At 50.3% G+C, this 19921-nt stretch overlaps 1 protein-coding gene across 2 annotated transcripts in view; it reads left to right on the forward strand.

Annotated features, from left to right (window-relative positions):
* Positions 1–19921, forward strand: part of LOC142311000 (WASH complex subunit 2-like) — a 236907-nt gene that overhangs the window by 93704 nt on the left and 123282 nt on the right. For both annotated transcript variants that reach the window (XM_075348954.1, XM_075348955.1), the window contains exons 12-15: positions 7320–7389; positions 7468–7527; positions 8234–8389; positions 17590–17717. In XM_075348954.1, the coding sequence (XP_075205069.1) occupies positions 7320–7389; positions 7468–7527; positions 8234–8389; positions 17590–17717 (414 nt within the window). The remainder of the gene's footprint in view (positions 1–7319; positions 7390–7467; positions 7528–8233; positions 8390–17589; positions 17718–19921) is intronic.

Consider the following 19921-nt stretch of genomic DNA (forward strand, 5'->3'; position numbering starts at 1 on the left):
CCCCGCCAGCTATATCAACAGAAGAATAAAAAAAAAGTTATGACTCTTCAAATAGGAAAGGAAAAAACAAAAGCACAATACAAAAAAAAAAAAAAAATCGCCGGGTCCTTTTGGAGTTCATATAAATTTGGTGCTGTATGTGCATGGGATTTGCAGGTCCCTTTTAGATGCCTGGAAAGGGCAAACACTAGTGAACTTAATCTGATATATCTCATTTATCATAGATCAACCGTACTGATGGGCAAATAGTAACTATTTATGTTCACATTATTCTTAACGAATCCCAAAGTCCTATTCCGGTATTCGTCACAAATAACATTCCTAATGCAAATCAATGGGAAAAAGACCATTTTTCTTGCCTTGACGAATACTGAAATAGTACTCAGTTTTCGGTAATGTGATTGAGTGGGTTGGAGGGTAAATACCCACTCACTGGTGCCCTTTATACCACACTGCAGGACCCAATGATAGATACTAAAGTAAAATAAGTCCTAAGTAATAATAAAAAAAATCTAAAGTACAACCTTAAGGTAACCTTGTTAGGACCCTGGGCGGTCCTGGGCTTTAAACATTGTTTAGGAGAAAGAAGGAGACTGTCCTTCTGGCGATAACATGGGGGGACATGGCACCTTGGGTATGAAGCTTCCCCTATATTAAAGAAAAAAGAAAAAAAAAAGTGTTGGCTCAGCTGTCTTAAGGCCCCGTTACACGCGTCGATTTATCGGGAGATATGTCGTCGGGGTCACTGATTCGGTGACGCACATCCGGCATCGTTTGTGACGTCGTTGCGTGTGACACCTACGAGCGACTCTGAATGATTGCAAATAGGATGAAAATCGTGGATCGTTGACACGTCGTTTATTTTTAAAAAATTGTTGGTTTTGGGGAAGCAGCCGACATATCGCTCCATTTGACACCCTGCCAACATCGAACAATATTCAAACGACCGGCTTGGTCCAACAATATATCCTTGATCGATGATGCGTCGATTTTGAGATTGTTACGTGTGACAGCAAATAAACGACCAATAAGCGATACCGGCACATTGTAAATACGATCTGGGCATGTCACGTCACATGTCACATGCGATCGCCCGATAAATCGATGTGTGTAAAGCGGCCTTTACCCTGCTCTCATTCACTAGGAATCTCAGTTGGAAACTTGTGTCAATAATTGGCAAAAACACTGTATCAAAAGCATTTCTATAAAGAAAATTATTTTTTTTTTTTAAATATTGAAAAATATAGTGTAATTTATGGGTTAAACTACTATTGTGCAAAATTATTAAAAAGTTGTGAGGACTAAAACACTGGTCATTAGGGGGGAAATTATTTTTGGAGACTGTAAACAGATCTTTTGGACTAGTGTCTATTGCGTCCACTTTCTTCATCGTTCCTTATGGGAGACCCAGACCATGGGTGTATAGCTACTGCCTCCGGAGGACACACAAAGTACTACACTCAAAACGTGTAGCTCCTCCCTCCGGGCTATATACACCCCCTGGATGACAATCTAACCAGTTCAATGCTTTGTGTTCAGGAGGTCACACACACACATGCATTTTCTGATTTTTCATTTTTAAGATTTTTTGATTTCAAAGATTGGAAGAAAAGCGGGTCCAGTCTGGACTCCCGGCATGTCCCTTCTCACCCCACTGTGTCGGCGGTGCTGTTAAGGTTGACTTTACAAGGCTGGAGCCTTCACATGCCGCGCTCCTTCACCATCCTCTGAGGCTCTGGCTTGAAGTGGGAGCCATCACGGTCCTCTCTGCTTTGCAGGAGACCGGTCTCCATCCGCAGCCCTGTCAGGTTCCTGCCGGACGGAGCGTTTAACCCCCCCAGGGACATGGCCCTGCGTCTCAAAAGCTAAGTATTGAGACGTTTTTCAGGGGTCCCGGGTACATTTATTGAGGGGAGAGTATGTTTTGTAACTCTGCTGTGTTTTCCGGCCGGTTCTCTAGGTTTTTCCTGAGAACCGCGCCGAGGGTGCCTGCTCGTCGGCCGCATGTAAAAATCTAGGCCCCGGCTTCAGTCGCGGCCTAGTTTCGGTTTCAGTCCCTCTGCATGTCAGTTTTTGCAGGGGAGCAGTGCGGCGCCGCCCACCGGCCGTTCAGCACAGGGGAGGACACTCCTCTCTGAGGAGATGTTTCCCTCCCCTGTATCTCTCCTTAGCCCTCCGGATTCCCGCTCTTGGGCTAATCCCCGCCCCCCCTCCTCACTCCAGCGCCATTTTATCAGCGTTCTCACACTGATCGGCGCTGGCTGCTGCAGCTGCTACATCCACTGGGGGTCTGAGCTGTGGAATCCGGAGGGCACACAAAAAAGCGGTCTGGTAAGCCACAACCTCTGGTTGTGGGCTTTATTATACACTCTCAGAGGGTCATTCTATAGGAGTGTATTATTTACTGCAGAGCCTCCACCTCAGCAGCATGTCTCTCACTAGGAGCAAGTCTGCTAAGCTGTACTCTATATGCACTGCATGTAAGCTCATTCTGTCTGAACCGAGCACATACCCACATTGTGATGCCTGCTCTAACATGGTGGTGCCTCAGCCTGGAGCCTCTTCAGGGGTCCCCCCGGCTGCTCCGGCCCCGGTGGCTGAACCCCCGTCTTGGGTAGCATCTTTTTCCAGTGCTATCTCCCAGTCTTTTGCCGACTCCATGGGACAGTTGTCCCGGACTCTGCTGACCATGCATCAGCCCCCTTCTCAGGGTGCCTCTGCTGCTCCGAGCTCTGCAGAACTCTCAGAACATGTTTTAGGACCCCGTCCCCCTAAACGGAGACGCAGGGACCCTTCTCCTTCCTCGTCCCACGGCTCTGATTCACGAGCTGAGGTGCAGGGCGAGGAGGATACTTTTACTGTGGGCTCAGACGCTACCTCTATGTACCCCATTGACTTATCTGAGGGTGATGCGGATGTTAGTGACTTGATTGCATCCATTAACTCCGTACTGAACCTCAATCCACCAGTGTCAGAGGAACAAGCCTCTCTGGTAGAAAAGCACCAGTTTACCTCTCCTAAGAGAGCTAGGAGTACGTTTTTTAACCACTCCAGTTTTCAGGCCACTGTGACCAAGCCCAGGGCCTTTCCTGACAAACGCTTTCCAAAGCGTAGTTCTGATGACCGTTTTCCCTTTCCACCAGAGGTGGTTAAGGAGTGGGCTCAGTCCCCAAAGGTGGATCCTCCGGTGTCTAGAATCTCAGCCCGGACAGTCGTATCTGTGGCCGATGGCACCTCTCTTAAGGATCCCACTGACCGCCAGGTTGACCTTCTGGCCAAATCTATATATGACGCGGCAGGAGCCTCGTTCTCCCCGTCTTTTGCAGCAGTGTGGGCTCTTAAGGCAGTCTCTGCCTCTCTGGCGGAGATACATTCCCTCGCCAGGGACTCTATGCCCGAGATGGTTGCCTTAACTTCCCAGGCTTCGGCCTTTTCATCCTACGCCATGTCTGCCATTCTAGAGGCTTCTCACCGCACGGCGGTGGCTTCCGCTAATTCTCTCGCGATCCGCAGGATCTTGTGGCTTCGAGAGTGGAAAGCAGACGCTTCTTCTAAGAAGTACCTTGCTGGGCTCCCCTTTGCTGGGTCCTGGCTGTTCGGTGAACAACTGGATGAAATTATTAAGGAAGCTACTGGCGGGAAGAGTACTTCCTTGCCACAAATTAGATCCAGGAAACCTGTCCAGGGCAGGAACCAGTCGAGGTTTCGTTCCTTTCGTTCCTCTAACTGGTCATCCTTTAAGCCCTCAGCTTCGTCCACTACCTCAGCCAAGGATCGTAAACCGAACTGGCGCGCGAAGCCGCGCCCTCAGAAGAGCGGAGGAGCCGCTGCCACTAAGACAGCCTCCTCTTGACTATCTGGCTGCGCCAGCAACGTCCTTGGTCGGTGGCAGGCTCTCCCACTTTGGCGACGTGTGGTTTCAACACGTCTCCGATCAGTGGGTGCGGGATATCATCTCCCACGGCTACAGGATAGAATTTTCTTCCAGCCCGCCAAACAGATTTTTTCTGTCCGCTCCCCCCTGCTCCAAGGCCGCCGCCTTCTCTCAGGCCGTGGCAACCTTGCAGGCCAACGGAGTAATTGTACCGATTCCCGGCCGGGAACGGTTCAGAGGTTTCTACTCAAACCTCTTCCTAGTCCCCAAGAAGGACGGTTCCTTCCGGCCCATCCTGGATCTCAAGCTTCTCAACAAGCATGTTCAGGTGCGGCGCTTTCGCATGGAATCTCTGAGGTCGGTCATTGCCTCAATGACCCAAGGAGATTTTCTAGCATCCATCGACATCAGAGATGCCTATCTGCATGTGCCTATTGCGGTTTCACACCAGCGTTGGCTACACTTTGCAATCGGAGAGGAACATTTCCAATTCGTGGCTCTCCCCTTCGGGTTAGCCACGGCCCCTCGTGTTTTCACCAAGGTCATGGCAGCAGTGGTTGCGGTCCTGCATCTCCAGGGGTTGGCAGTGATTCCTTACCTGGACGACCTTCTTGTCAAGGGCTCATCCAGTGCAGACTGCCAGCGGAGTGTCTCGCTCACTCTCGCCACGCTTGTTCAATTCGGGTGGCTTGTCAATCTGCCCAAGTCCACTCTGACCCTGACCCAGGAACTTACGTACCTAGGGATGCAATTCGAGACTCTGCCGGCACTTGTGAAGCTGCCCTTAGTCAAACAGCAGTCCGTTCATCTGGCGGTGCGCTCTCTGTTGCAGCACCGCCGTCATTCCATCAGGCACCTAATGCAGGTGCTGGGTCAGATGGTGGCGTCAATGGAAGCGGTTCCCTTTGCCCAGTTCCATCTGCGTCCCCTGCAGCTGGACATTCTCCGCTGTTGGGACAAGCGGACCTCTTCCTTGCACAGGCTAGTGGCTCTGTCGCCGCAGACCAGGAGCTCTCTTCAGTGGTGGCTTCGGCCCCTCTCTGTCACAGGGACGCTCCTTCCTGACTCCGTCCTGGGTGATCCTCACCACGGATGCCAGCCTCTCCGGCTGGGGAGCAGTATTTCTCCACCACCGAGCACAGGGCACTTGGACTCCGTCCGAATCAGCCCTCTCGATCAATGTGCTGGAAATCAGGGCTGTTCTTCTAGCTCTCGTAGCCTTTCACCACCTGTTGGCGGGCAAGCACATTCGAGTCCAGTCGGACAACGCGACAGCGGTTGCCTACATCAATCACCAGGGCGGGACTCGCAGCCGCCTGGCGATGTTGGAGGTTCAGCGAATCCTTCAGTGGACGGAGGACGCCAAGTCCACCATATCCGCAGTCCACATCCCAGGCGTAGAAAACTGGGAGGCCGATTATCTCAGCCGTCAAACCGTGGACAGCGGCGAGTGGGCCCTGCATCCGGCAGTCTTCAGGTCAATGTGCCGCAAGTGGGGCACTCCGGAAGTGGATCTAATGGCATCCCGGCACAACAACAAGGTCCCAGTTTACGTGGCTCGCTCCCACGATCCTCAGGCCTTCGCAGCGGACGCGCTGGTTCAAGATTGGTCTCAGTTCCGTCTGGCCTATGTGTTTCCCCCTCTAGCTCTCTTGCCCAGGGTTCTGCGCAAGATCAGAATGGAGGGCCGTCGGGTCATAATCATTGCTCCGGACTGGCCCAGGCGAGCTTGGTACCCAGATCTGCTCCGTCTGTCCGTAGAAATGCCGTGGCATCTCCCGGACCGCCCAGACCTTCTCTCTCAAGGTCCGTTTTTCCGCCAGAATTCTGCGGCTCTCAAATTGACGGCGTGGCTCTTGAGTCCTGGATCCTGACGGCTTCAGGCATTCCTTCTGAGGTCATCTCCACTATGACTCAGGCTCGGAAGTCTTCCTCGGCCAAGATTTACCGCAGGACTTGGAAGATTTTCCTGTCCTGGTGTCGCTCTTCCGGCCATGCTCCTTGGCCGTTCTCCTTGCCGACCATCCTGTCTTTTCTACAGTCTGGTCTGCAGCTAGGACTGTCCCTCAATTCCCTCAAGGGACAGGTGTCGGCTCTGTCGGTATTATTCCAGCGGCGTATCGCCCGACTGGCTCAGGTGCGCACCTTCATGCAGGGCGCCTCTCACATCATTCCTCCTTACCGGCGGCCTTTGGATCCCTGGGATCTTAATCTGGTCCTCACGGCCTTACAGAAACCCCCCTTTGAGCCTCTTAGGGAGGTTCCCTTGTTTAGACTTTCACAGAAAGTGGTTTTTCTAGTAGCCATAACTTCTCTCCGGAGAGTCTCTGATTTGGCTGCGCTCTCTTCGGAGTCACCTTTCTTAGTGTTTCACCAAGACAAGGTGGTTCTCCGTCCGACTCCGGATTTTCTCCCTAAGGTGGTGTCTTTCCACCTTAACCAGGACATTTCATTGCCTTCCCTTTGTCCGGCCCCTGTGCATCGCTTTGAGAAGGCGTTGCATACCTTGGATTTGGTGCGGGCGCTCCGAATCTATGTGTCACGCACCACCGCTTTTAGGCGGTGCACCTCACTTTTTGTGCTAACCACGGGTCAGCGCAAGGGTCTCTTGGCTTCTAAACCGACCCTGGCTCGTTGGATTAGGTCGGCCATCTCTGATGCCTACCAGTGTTCTCAGGTGCCTCCACCGCCGGGGATTAAGGCGCACTCGACCAGAGCTGTCGGTGCCTCCTGGGCTTTCAGGCACCAGGCTACGGCTCAGCAGGTTTGTCAGGCTGCCACTTGGTCTAGTCTGCACACCTTTTCGAAGCACTACCAAGTGCATGCTCATGCTTCGGCAGATGCGAGCTTGGGCAGACGCATCCTTCAGGCGGCTGTCGCCCATTTGTGAAGTTAGGTTTTGCCTACTTCTCAGTTTGGTTTATTTCCCACCCATGGACTGCTTTGGAACGTCCCATGGTCTGGGTCTCCCATAAGGAACGATGAAGAAAAAGAGAATTTTGTTTACTTACCGTAAATTCTTTTTCTTATAGTTCCGACATGGGAGACGCAGCACCCTCCCTGTTGCCTGTTGGGAGTTCTTGTTCCGTGTGTTTCACTGGCTGTTGTTGTAGACAGAGGTTCCGGGTTTTCCGAGTTTTACTCTATCTCTACTTATGGGTGGATGTCCTCCTTCAGCTTTTGCACTGAACTGGTTAGATTGTCATCCAGGGGTTGCATATAGCCCGGAGGGAGGAGCTACACGTTTTGAGTGTAGTACTTTGTGTGTCCTCCGGAGGCAGTAGCTATACACCCATGGTCTGGGTCTCCCATGTCGGAACTATAAGAAAAAGAATTTACGGTAAGTAAACAAAATTCTCTTTTTTTTGTAGTTTGTCAATCAGGCTCGTTATGTAGTACTCTCCTTTCTGATGTGTAACCAGGTTTCTTTTTTTCGTGGCTGCAGGGCGACCTTTTCTCTGATGTTCAGAAGAAGGAACAGAGAAAAACTGAGCCGACTCCTGCGGCGCGGCCAGGTACAGTGTGTGATCAGTATGTGCTCTCACACCGCAACGTGTATAATGTGTAGATTGTGACCTCTATCTTTACTGCAGAAACCTTACCGGCAGAAGTGAAAAAGAAACCACCCTATGGCGGCGTCTCCCTTTTCCCAGGTAAAATTTTAATGTTAACCCCTTACTAACATATGACGTAATAGTTGTGTGCCGGCATCTGGAGTGAGCCCAGGACTAAAACCTGCATCAGGAGATGCCAGCTGTGATATACAGCCCGCATCTTGCTGTAACATCAGTAATTAGAGCAGGCACTGATCACCGCTAATTAACCATTTAAATGCCACTTTCAATCATTGACCACGGCATTGAAATGACATAAATGCTGAGCGTCTTGTGCCATCAATTTGATCTCCGTTATTGGCTGAATTGCTGATACTAAGAGCAGCAGAGGAGACTGCGCTGGACCCAGGCAGAGTGAGTACAGCACAGTTTATTTATTTAGAGCAAACTGTAACTGAGCAATAGGGGTTTTCCAAAACTGGGAAGATAACGAAGACACTCAGAAAATGTCCATGTGGCATCTGATGGGTTGTATGCATATGGTGCTGGCGTTTTTCTAAGGTATACAGCACCACAGTGTATGGGAGTAAATTTCGTGATTGGCTCATATTTTTATTGTGTCGATTCCCTCATTTGTCTTGACACCTCCTATATTTGCAATCACTCTCTAATATAAGGTTGGTTTTATTATATATGCAATACTTTTATAACGAGGAATCAGAATGTGACCTTTCCAGACTTTTGTTCCCATGTGATGAGTAATTCGGCAGTCCTATGTCAGTTGTACTCCGTGTCTGTGTTACAGGTGGGGAAAATGTGATCAATTCCTCAGTACTGACTGAGAAGGATAAAAAGAAACAACCCACTCCCACAGACACTGCCCCGAAACCTTCAGTCGCTGCAGGTCTGTTTGACGACGATGACGTTATATTTGCAGGAACAACTTCAACGCAACCATCAGGTATAAACCATCCCATTATATTTCCAGCATTTTTTCAAGCTATTTCTGTTCCTATAGAGAGAGTGCAGGTTTTCAATCATTTGACAATGATTAAATATTTTGTTTTATACAAGATTGGAATGGAGAATCTGGTAATGTATAAAAAAGTGTTTCCATAGTGTAGATATTATTAGGGATCATGAACAGTAATCTTACTCAAAAAGATTGGAAACTTCTTCATGTAAGCAATCTTTATTCCATATATTAAAAAGATTAAGGGGAACCTGTCATGTAAAAATAAAAACTATTACCCTCAGATATCGGGTTAATCTGCAGGTCCCGAGCTGTCTGATACCCACACTGAGAGCCCCACTGCCGGGAGTACATTAACTTTATTCCTCCCGGCAGCATCAGGCTTAGTCATAAGGGTGGTGCTGGTGCGGCTTCAGTCAGTGCTCACTAGGCATTGAGTGGTGACTGAAGCCGCATCAACACCACCCTTATGACCAAGCCCTAGGCCATCAGGAGGAATAAAGTTAATTTACTCCTGGCAGTGGGGCTCTCATTGCAGAACCATATCTGAGGGTAATATTTTTTTACATGATAGGTTCCCTTTAAGCCTTAATATCATATAAAAAATAACTCAAATATAATAGACTGTTAGTAACAATTCTAATAGTCACTTTAGTGTCACAAAAGCAGCACCCCCCATAAATCAATGCCACAAAGCAAAAATAAGAGATTGAGTTGCTTTTTCCAGGGTTCTAGCTCCCTTTATGATAAATGCCGAAGCCTTGATGGTCCCCAATGTTAGGGCTGGGGACAGGTATTCATATCTTATGGGCTAACGTACAGGTATAGAGTGTCCCAGAATTCTCTTAGATTTCCTATTTACCTATTTTGCACATGGCGCCCCTTATCCTTGATGTCTGTCCTTTTAAATAATCCCTAGTAATCCATCAAAAAGAAACATAGTAGAGCAGATAGCGTGTCTCAGCATTTGTGAAGCCATTACTTCCCTATACTTGTTAGCGATCAGTTACAATACTTATAAATACAGGGTACTTCTGAGTGCAGGCCTGAAGCTCTCCGATATCCTGCTACCTCGCCCGATGCCTGTCGCTCCTTGCTCGTCTTTAGGGTCTCATCAGATAACAAGATCCAAGTATCAGTCACCAATTTATCATGAAGACGGATTGATGGGAAGGTTTAGGCTGCCATCTTCCCATGGGCTCTCACGTTCACTTTCCAGTCGCTGTAATTAGTATACTTTGGATTGGCGTATGGCAGAATTAGATGTTCACTAAATAATCGGCAGTAATCATCAAATGGATTGACATGCACTCAGTATAGAAGTGTGAATCCCACCCATCTAATCACCTTGAACCCACAAACAGAAAATTAGTTTGTTATTTTTGTTTGAGTGACGTTGGTATATTTGGGTTATGACTTTCGTGGTCCTAAACAAGTACCGTATTTTCTTTGTCGCTCCATTGGGAGACCCAGACAATTGGGTGTATAGCTTCTGCCTCCGGAGGCCACACAAAGTATTACACTTTAAAAAGTGTAACCCCTCCCCTCTGCCTATACACCCTCCCGTGGATCACGGGCTCCTCAGTTTTATGCTTTGTGTGGAAGGAGGCACACATCCACTCATGCATTCTCAACTTAGTTATGTCGGTTGGAAGAAAAGAGGGCCCCCACGGGGCCCCCGGCATGTTCCCTTCTCACCCCACTATGTCGGCGGTGTTGTTAAGGTTCAGGTACCCATTGCGGGTACAAAGGCCGGAGCCTCATGCCGTCTCCTTCACCATCCCTTAGCGGCTCGGGGAGAAGTGGGATCCTGAACGGTCAGCCATTTGCTGGGACCGTGCTCCCTCCGCAGCCCCTGTGGGAATCTGCCGGACCGGAGTCTATTCAACCTCAGGGACTGGGCCATGCAACTCTAAGGTACTCTGTGTCCCCATTGGGGAATATGCAGGAGCGCACCTTCTTCCCGGACGCTGCGGCAGCTGCTGAATTGAGAAGACCGGCGGACTTCCGCGCCGACCGTGCCTGCTTGTCGGGCGCGGTCTCAAATTTAGTCCCCGGCTTCATCGTGGCCTAGTCGCAAAAATCCCGCCCCCGGGCCTGCCTGTCAGGGGTAAGGGCGGGACTGCCGACCTGACGTCGGATGTGAGGGCTGGAGCATCCTGCATGTTTCCTCCCCCCTCACTGATCAATGTGGGGACCCCAGATTCCCGCACTTTCCTGGCGCCGCCCACGGCTCCACTCCTCCCCTGAGATCTCCGGCAGCCATTTTTTGGACATTCTGCCGGTGGAGGATTCTCAGGAACAGCTCTGCAGCTCCAGGGGACCTAAAGCTGGGAATCTGGAGGCACACACTCCGCTTGTTAGCGGTCGGTAAGCCACACCGGTCACCCGGTGCTGGTCCCCCCTAGGGTGCCGGAATAGATACGTATTTATATATATATATTTCTGTTCGGTCGGGCTGTATACCCTGTTTTTGCCCATATACCCTCAGTGATCATTCTCCTAGGAGACAACAGCATGTCGTCCACAAGGAGCAAAGCTGTTAAGGCACAGGGGTTTTTTGCGGCCTGTACCTCTTGTGGGGCTATGTTACCTGCGGGTTCCACCTACCCTCACTGTGAGCAATGCTCGACCCCTGTTTCTCTTGCTCAGCCGGAGCCTCAGTCACTAGTAGACCCCTCGGCTCATGTAGACCCCCCTGCTCCCCTTCTTGCTGAGAAACTCTCTGAGTCACTTTCACAATCCATGGCTCAGTCTATGGACAAATGGTCTGCCAAGCTGCTAGAAGCTTTGCAGTCCAGACCGGTCCTTACACAGGCCCCGGCCCCTGTTGGATCGTCACCTCCAGGCCCCTCTCAGTCTGAGCCGCAGCGCGCTCCCAGGTTGGGCCCTAGGTCCCACGCGGAGGACTCCTGCCAGGACAACAGTCCTAGACAGGCTAAGCGGGCTCGCTGGGAATCTTCCCCGACTTCTTCACGCTGCTCGGGTTCCCAGTTTGAGGACTCTCTGGAGGACGAGGCGGACGTCGCAGCTCAGGGTTCTGACCCTGACGTCGCCCTTAACCTTGATACACCTGAGGGGGACGCATTAGTGAATGATCTTATCTCGTCCATCAACCAGGTGTTGGATCTCTCTCCCCCGCCTCCTACTGTGGAGGAGTCGGCGTCTCAGCAGGAGAAACACCAGTTTCGGTTCCCCAAACGTACACGCAGTGCGTTCTTCGATCACTCTAACTTCAGAGACGCTGTCCAGAAGCCCAGAGCGGTTCCGGACAAGCGCTTTACGAAGCGCCTCACTGACACGCGTTACCCCTTCCCCGCTGAAGTCGTTAAGGGGTGGGCTCAATGTCCCAAGGTGGATCCTCCAGTCTCTAGATTGGCGGCTAGATCTGTAGTATCGGTGGCAGATGGCTCATCGCTAAAGGATGCCACTGACAGGCAGATAGAGCTCCTGGTGAAGTCCATCTTTGAGGCCACGGGCGCGTCTTTTGCCCCGGCCTTTGCAGCCGTGTGGGCACTCCAAGCTATCTCGGCTTGTCTGACTGAGATTAATGCTGTCACACGTAATTCTGCTCCGCAGGTTGCGTCTTTGACTTCTCAAGCGTCAGCTTTTTCTTCCTACGCCATGAACGCAGTCCTAGACTCGGCTAGCCGTACAGCTGTAGCATCCGCTAACTCTGTGGCAGTCCGCAGGGCCATGTGGCTGCGCGAATGGAAGGCAGACTCGGCCTCCAAGAGGTTCTTAACCGGTTTGCCGTTTTCTGGCGAACGCTTGTTTGGCGAACGATTGGATGAGATTATTAAGGAATCCAAGGGAAAGGACTCCTCCTTACCCCAGTCCAGACCTAAGAGACCTCAACAACGGAAAATACAATCGAGGTTTCGGTCCTTTCGTCCCTCCGCCAAGCCCCAATCCTCTTCGTCCAGCAGGCAGGAGAAAGGCCAGAGGAACTCCTATGCGTGGCGGTCCAAGTCACGCCCCCAAAAGGCCGCAGGAGGCACTGCCTCCAAGGCGGCCTCCTCATGACTCTCGGCATCCCCTAACCGCATCCTCGGTCGGTGGCAGGCTCTCCCGCTTTGGCGACGCCTGGTGGCCACATGTTCAAAACCGATGGGTGAGAGACATTCTGTCTCACGGTTACAGGATAGAGTTCAGCTCCCGTCCTGCGGCTCGTTTCTTCAGAACTTCTCCGCCCCCCGCTCAGGCCGACGCACTTTTTCAGGCGGTGGACGCCCTGAAGACAGAAGGAGTTGTGACCCCCGTTCCCCTTCAGGAACGTGGTCGCGGCTTTTACTCCAACTTGTTCGTGGTGCCAAAAAAGGACGGATCATTCCGTCCCGTTCTGGACCTCAAACTGCTCAACAGACACGTGAGAACCAGAAGGTTTCGGATGGAATCTCTCCGCTCGGTCATCGCCTCGATGTCACAAGGAGACTTCCTAGCTTCGATCGACATAAAGGATGCTTATCTCCATGTGCCGATCGCACCCGAACATCAACGCTTCTTGCGTTTCGCCATCAGGGACGAACACCTTCAGTTCGTGGCATTGCCTTTCGGCCTGGCGACAGCCCCACGGGTTTTCACCAAGGTCATGGCATCCGTCGTGGCGGTCCTAAACTCTCAGGGCCACTCGGTGATTCCCTACCTAGACGATCTCCTAGTCAGGGCCCCTTCTCGGGTGGCGTGTCAACACAGCCTTACAGTCGCTCTGACGACTCTCCAGCAGTTCGGGTGGATCATCAACTTCCCAAAATCCAAGTTGACACCGACCCAATCACTGACTTACCTCGGGATGGAGTTTCATACACAGTCAGCGGTAGTCAAGGTACCGCGAGACAAACAGCTTTCTCTGCAGGCAGGGGTGCAATCACTTCTTCGGAGTCAGTCACACCCCTTAAGGCGCCTCATGCACTTCCTGGGGAAGATGGTGGCAGCGATGGAGGCAGTGCCGTTCCCGCAATTCCATCTACGGCAGCTCCAATGGGACATTCTCCGCAAATGGGACAGGAGGTCGGCTTCCCTCGACAGGAACGTCTCTCTTTCCCTTGCAGCCAAGACGTCACTTCAGTGGTGGCTCCTTCCCAACTCTCTATCGCAGGGAAAATCCTTCCTACCCCCAACCTGGGCTGTGGTCACCACGGACGCGAGCCTGTCAGGGTGGGGAGCGGTTTTTCTCCACCACAGGGCTCAGGGAACCTGGACTCCGATAGAGTCTTCCCTTCAGATCAATGTTCTGGAAATACGGGCAGTGTATCTAGCCCTATTGGCTTTTCAGCGGTGGCTGGAGGGCAGGCAGATCCGTATCCAGTCGGACAACGCCACTGCCGTCGCATACATCAACCACCAAGGTGGCACTCGCAGTCGTCAAGCCTTCCAGGAAGTCCGGCGGATTCTGCAGTGGGTGGAAGCCACAGCCTCCACCATCTCCGCAGTTCACATCCCAGGCGTAGAAAACTGGGAAGCAGATTTTCTCAGTCGTCAGGGCATGGATGCGGGGGAATGGTCTCTGCACCCAGAAGTGTTTCGAGAGATCTGTCGCCGCTGGGAAACGCCGGACGTCGATCTCATGGCGTCACGGCACAACAACAAAGTCCCGGCATTCATGGCACGGTCTCAGGATCACAGAGCTCTGGCGGCGGACGCGTTTGTTCAGGACTGGTCGCAGTTCCGACTGCCTTATGTGTTTCCTCCTCTGGCGATGCTGCCCAGAGTGTTACGCAAGATCAGGTCCGACTGCCGTCGCACCATTTTCGTCGCTCCAGACTGGCCGAGGCGGTCGTGGTACCCGGATCTGTGGCATCTCACGGTGGGTCAGCCGTGGGCGCTTCCAGACCGCCCAGACTTGCTGTCACAAGGGCCATTTTTCCATCTGAATTCTGTGGCCCTCAACCTGACTGTGTGGCCATGAGTCCTGGCTCCTAGCGTCTTCAGGGTTATCTCAGGATGTCTTTGCCACCATGAGACAAGCCAGGAAGCCAACGTCCGCCAAGATCCATTACAGGTCTTGGCAAACCTTCTTATCCTGGTGCTCTGTTAACGGTTTCTCTCCATGGCCGTTTGCCTTACCCACTTTTCTTTCATTCCTCCAATCCGGAATGGAAAAGGGTTTGTCACTCGGCTCTCTCAAGGGCCAAGTATCGGCGCTCTCCGTATTTTTTCAAAAGCGTCTAGCCAGGCTTCCGCAGGTCCGCACGTTCCTGCAGGGAGTTTGCCACATAGTCCCACCTTACAAGCGTCCGCTGGAACCCTGGGATCTTAACAAGGTGCTAACGGCTCTTCAGAAACCACCTTTCGAGCCGCTGCGGGATGTCTTTTTATCACGTCTTTCGCAAAAGGTGGCCTTTCTAGTGGCAATTACATCACTCCGGAGAGTGTCTGAGCTTGCAGCGCTGTCATGCAAAGCCCCCTTCCTGGTGTTTCACCAGGATAAGGTGGTTCTGCGTCCGGTTCCGGAATTTCTCCCTAAGGTGGTATCTACTTTTCATCTCAATCAGGATATCTCCTTACCTTCATTTTGCCCTAATCCAATTCACCAATGTGAAAAGGATTTGCACTCTTTGGATCTGGTGAGAGCACTCCGGCTCTACGTGTCTTGCACGGCGCCCCTGCGTCGTTCAGATGCGCTCTTTGTCCTTGTCGCTGGCCAGCGTAAGGGTTCGCAGGCTTCCAAGTCAACCTTGGCTCGGTGGATCAAGGAACCGATTCTTGAAGCCTACCGTTCTTCTGGGCTTCCGCTTCCTTCAGGGCTGAAAGCCCATTCTACCAGAGCCGTGGGTGCGTCCTGGGCATTGCGGCACAGGGCTACGGCTCAGCAGGTGTGTCAGGCAGCGACGTGGTCTAGTCTGCACACTTTCACGAAGCACTATCAAGTGCATACCTATGCTTCGGCAGACGCCAGTCTAGGTAGGCGAGTCCTTCAGGCGGCGGTTGCCCACCTGTAAGAGGAGGGCCGTTCGGCTCTTTTTATTGAGGTATTCTTTTACTCACCCAGGGACTGCTTTTGGACGTCCCAATTGTCTGGGTCTCCCAATGGAGCGACAAAGAAGAAGGGAATTTTGTTTACTTACCGTAAATTCCTTTTCTTCTAGCTCCTATTGGGAGACCCAGCACCCGCCCCTGTTCCCTTCGGGCTGGTTGTTCTTTTGTGTACACATGTTGTTCATGTTGAATTGTTCTTTTGGTTCATGGTTCAGTTCTCCGAACATCCTTCGGATTGAATTTACCCTAGACCAATTTATATGTTTTCTCCTTCCTGCTTTTGCACCAAAACTGAGGAGCCCGTGATCCACGGGAGGGTGTATAGGCAGAGGGGAGGGGTTACACTTTTTAAAGTGTAATACTTTGTGTGGCCTCCGGAGGCAGAAGCTATACACCCAATTGTCTGGGTCTCCCAATAGGAGCTAGAAGAAAAGGAATTTACGGTAAGTAAACAAAATTCCCTTCTTTTGCATTATATGACGCACTTTTGTTCCTGCAAATTTTGGGGGGAAGTAGGGGGTGCGTCTTATAATCCGAACATACGGATTATATACTGTAGGGCCCAGGGGAGGTGGGGGCAGCTCTGGAGCGGTGCTGGCGGCTGAGGCAAGCTGGTGGAGGCTGCAGGAGGCAGCGGGATATCTCCTGCTCCCGCTCATATAATATGCACTGCCGCTGTTATATGTGCCTGCGCCACCCTTTGATGGCACATGCCCCCCCCTGTGTTAGATATGGCCCCCATGCTGCTGCCCATCTTAAAATAAAAAAAGCTTTACTTACCGCCTCCAGCGCTGATCTCCCGGTGTCTTCCCAGTCTCTCTGCTGCCGCTGTGGTCAGGCACGCAGACATGTCACTCTGCTGTGCCGATCACATGACCAGCACCGAGAAGCAGAAAGTGCAGGAGCTCAGTAGCACGGAGGGAGACACGAGGGAGGACAACATGGGCAGCAGCATGGGGTCCATATCTAACACAGGGAGACGTGCCATCCATAGGGGGCCATGGGCAGCACAGGGGGACGTGTGCCATCCATAGGGGGCCATGGGCAGCACAGGGGGACGTGTGCCATCCATAGGGGGACGTGTGCCAGCACAAGTGAGCTATATTCAATATAAAGGGGCCTTATCCAGATTAAGGGTGCTAATTTTAGGATGGGGAGCTATGAGAGACATATACCCTATATGATTTGTTAGATGGACACTGGTATTATAAGACGGACCCCATTTAACATTAAAAAAAAACATTTTTTTTTCTCTTTTCCTTCACCAAATTTGGGGTGCGTCTTATAATCAGGTGGGTCTTATAAATAGAAAAATACGGTAACTATTTTATCAGTCATCAATTAAAATGCCTTGCAAAAGTATTCATACTCTATGAACTTTTCCACTTTTTTTCACATTACACCAACAAACTTAAATGTATTTTATTAGGAATGTATGTGATATACCAACACTAAGCAGCAAGTATTTGTGAACTGTAAAAGAAATGATCCATGCTTTTCTAAATATTTTAAAATTATAAATCTGTGAAAAATTGTGACGTATGTTGTATTCAGCCCCCTGACTCAATACTTTGTAGGACCACCTTTCGCTGCAATTACTGCTGCAGGTCTTTTGGGATTTGTCTCTACCAGCTTTGGACATTAGAGGCTGAAATTTTAGACCATTATTCCTTGCAAAACAGCTCTAGCTCAGTGAGATTGGATGGAGGCGTCTGTGAGCAGCAATTTTCAAGTCTTACCAGAGATTCTCAATGGGATTTACGTCTGGACAGTGACTGGGCCATTCATACATGAATATGCTTTGATCTAAGCCATTCCATTGTAGCTCTGGCAGTAAGTTTAGGGTTGTTGTCCTTCTGGAAGGTGAACCTATTCCCCAGTCTCAAACATTTGCAGCCTTAACAGGTTTTCCTCTAGTATTGCCCTGTATTTAATTCAATACATATTCCCATTAACTCTGACCAGCTTCTCTGTCCTGCTGAAAAAAAGCTTCTCCACAGCATGATGCTGTCACCACCATGTTTGATGGTGGGAATGGTGTTTTCAGGATCATGTGCAGTGTTAGGTTTCCATCCACACATAGCGTTTTGCATTTAGCCCAAAAAGTTTTACTTTGGTCTCATCTGACCACAGTGCCTTCTTCCACACGCTAGCTGTGTTCCCTTCATGTCCTGCACAGTGTCAATGCATTTATCATTTATTTCTTACAGGAAAACCCAAACTATCTGATCTCTTTGCTGATGAAGACGACTTATTTAATGACCGTACTTCTATCAGTACTGTAACTGTAAAATCAAAAGAGACTGAAGTATCTGCACCAAAAACACTGGAGAAAAAGGTGAGTGTGGAAATCTTGTTTAATCACTTACTTTAAATGTCCTTTTTATATTGAGTACTGACATGTGTAGCTGATAGTGATGAGCGAGTACTAAAAAGCTCGGGTGCTCGAGGCTCGGGCCGCGCATCCCAAGATACTCGTGTACTCGGCCCGAGCACCGAGCCCAATGTTATCCTATGGGAGACCCGAGTATTTTTATGAAATGACCCCCGGCAGCATGTAGAAACCCTAAAAATGTCACAAAAGTCTCAGAAGAGTGCTCAAATGACATGGCAACAGCATGGGGAAGACCCCTTGAAGCATTTATCACTCAAAAGTCACAGCTGTGAACAATTTTGTCCGCGTTTTACGCCATTTTTACGGACTCACCAGAAAACCTTCCAAAATGACACCAAAATGAATTTTAATGGCGGAAATGTTAAGGGCACATACCCAATAGCGAGATAGAGCTAGTGTATGTTACTTTAATACATGAAAGATTTTACGTAAAACATTGTGTGGCACTCCGATGTCCAAAACGCACGCTTTGTGCTTTTTACTAACGATGTCGGTCATTTTTTTTTCATTCTATCTCCCGTCGGTCGGTCTCGCTCTGTCGGTCTCTCTCTGTGTTGTCTGTCCCCCTCTCACAGTCTGTCGGTCAGTCTCCCCCCTTCTCATACTTACCGTTCCCCAATCACTGCCGCGGCGCTGCACAGCTGTTCACTAAACTCCGGCGGCTTTTCCTCTTTTGAAAAAGCCGGCCGCTCATTAAACAATCTCTTATTCCCTGCTTTCCTGCGCCTATGATTGGTTGCAGTGAGACACGCCCCCACGCTGAGTGACAGGTGTCTCACTGCACCCAAACACAGCAGCCGGTGTGTGTGTGTGTGTATACTGTGCAGTGAAATAAATAATTAAATAATTAAAAAAAACGGCGTGCGGTCCCCCCAATTTTCATACCAGCCAGATAAAGCCATACGGCTGAAGGCTGGTATTCTCAGGATGGGGAGCTCTACGTTATGGGGAGCCCCCCAGCCTAAGAATATCAGTCAGCAGCCGCCCAGAATTGCCGCATACATTATATGCGACAGTTCTGGGACTGTACCCGGCTCTTCCCGATTTACCCTAGTGCGTTGGCAAATCGGGGTAATAAGGAGTTAATGGCAGCCCATAGCTGCCACTAAATCCTACATTAATTATGTCAGGCGTCTCCCCGAGATTCCTTCCATGATTAATCTGTAAATTACAGTTACAAAAAACACACACACCCGAAAAATCCTTTATTAGAAATAAAAAACACTAACAAAGTCCCTCACCACCAATTTATTAACCCCGACAAACCCTCCATGTCCGGCGTAATCCACGCACCTCCAGCGTCCAACCAATCATAGGCGCCTGTGGGCGTGGAAAGCAGGGAATATGAGATGGCTGTGTGCAGAGCACAGCGCGCCCGCCGGTATAAAGGCTCGGTCACGCTGTGCAGGCCGGCCAATCACTGCAATTCCACAACTAACAGGGCTGTGGCATTGCAGTGGTCTGCCAGCCAATCCCTGCATGAGGGCTGGCTCTCAAAAGAGCGCCAACATGCAAAGATGAAGACCACGAGTACAGCACGAGTATCGCGAAATTACTCGGTACCCGCCGAGTAGCCCGAGTACAGTGATACTCGTGCGAGTACCGAGTAGTAACAAGCATACTCGCTCATCACTAGTAGCTGATAATGTTTAAAATGTCAACCTAGCATTGGTGGAGATTAAAATGGAATTGTTAAGTTTATCAAACTATGCATAAATCGGTAGTACAGGTTAATATTTAACAAACTTTTTAATCTTATCAGCCACATCGTCCCCTCCATATTTGTCTCTGGAACCCACCATCCAGTCTAAAAAATATTTCATATCTGTCTTGCTCAGACCAGATTGCAAATTCATTCCATTATACAGTGGAACCTTGGTTAATGAGTACAATCCGTTCTGGGAGTGTGCTTGTTAACCAAGTTACTCATTCAGCAGAGCAAGATTTCCCATAGGAAATCATTGCAATGCAGACAATTCGTTCCACAACTTGTTAAATGTCCCATCCAGGTCCCCTATTGTGCCATTCCACACACATACAAACATGCACAAACACGCACGCACACATATTATGCTCACCTTACATTCCATTCCATCCCATCGCCGGCCTCCTGGAACTTGCAGTTCGCCGGTACAGGATGTGTATCA

The sequence above is a fragment of the Anomaloglossus baeobatrachus genome, chromosome 5 (assembly GCF_048569485.1).
Source record: "Anomaloglossus baeobatrachus isolate aAnoBae1 chromosome 5, aAnoBae1.hap1, whole genome shotgun sequence".
NCBI lineage: Eukaryota > Metazoa > Chordata > Amphibia > Anura > Aromobatidae > Anomaloglossus > Anomaloglossus baeobatrachus.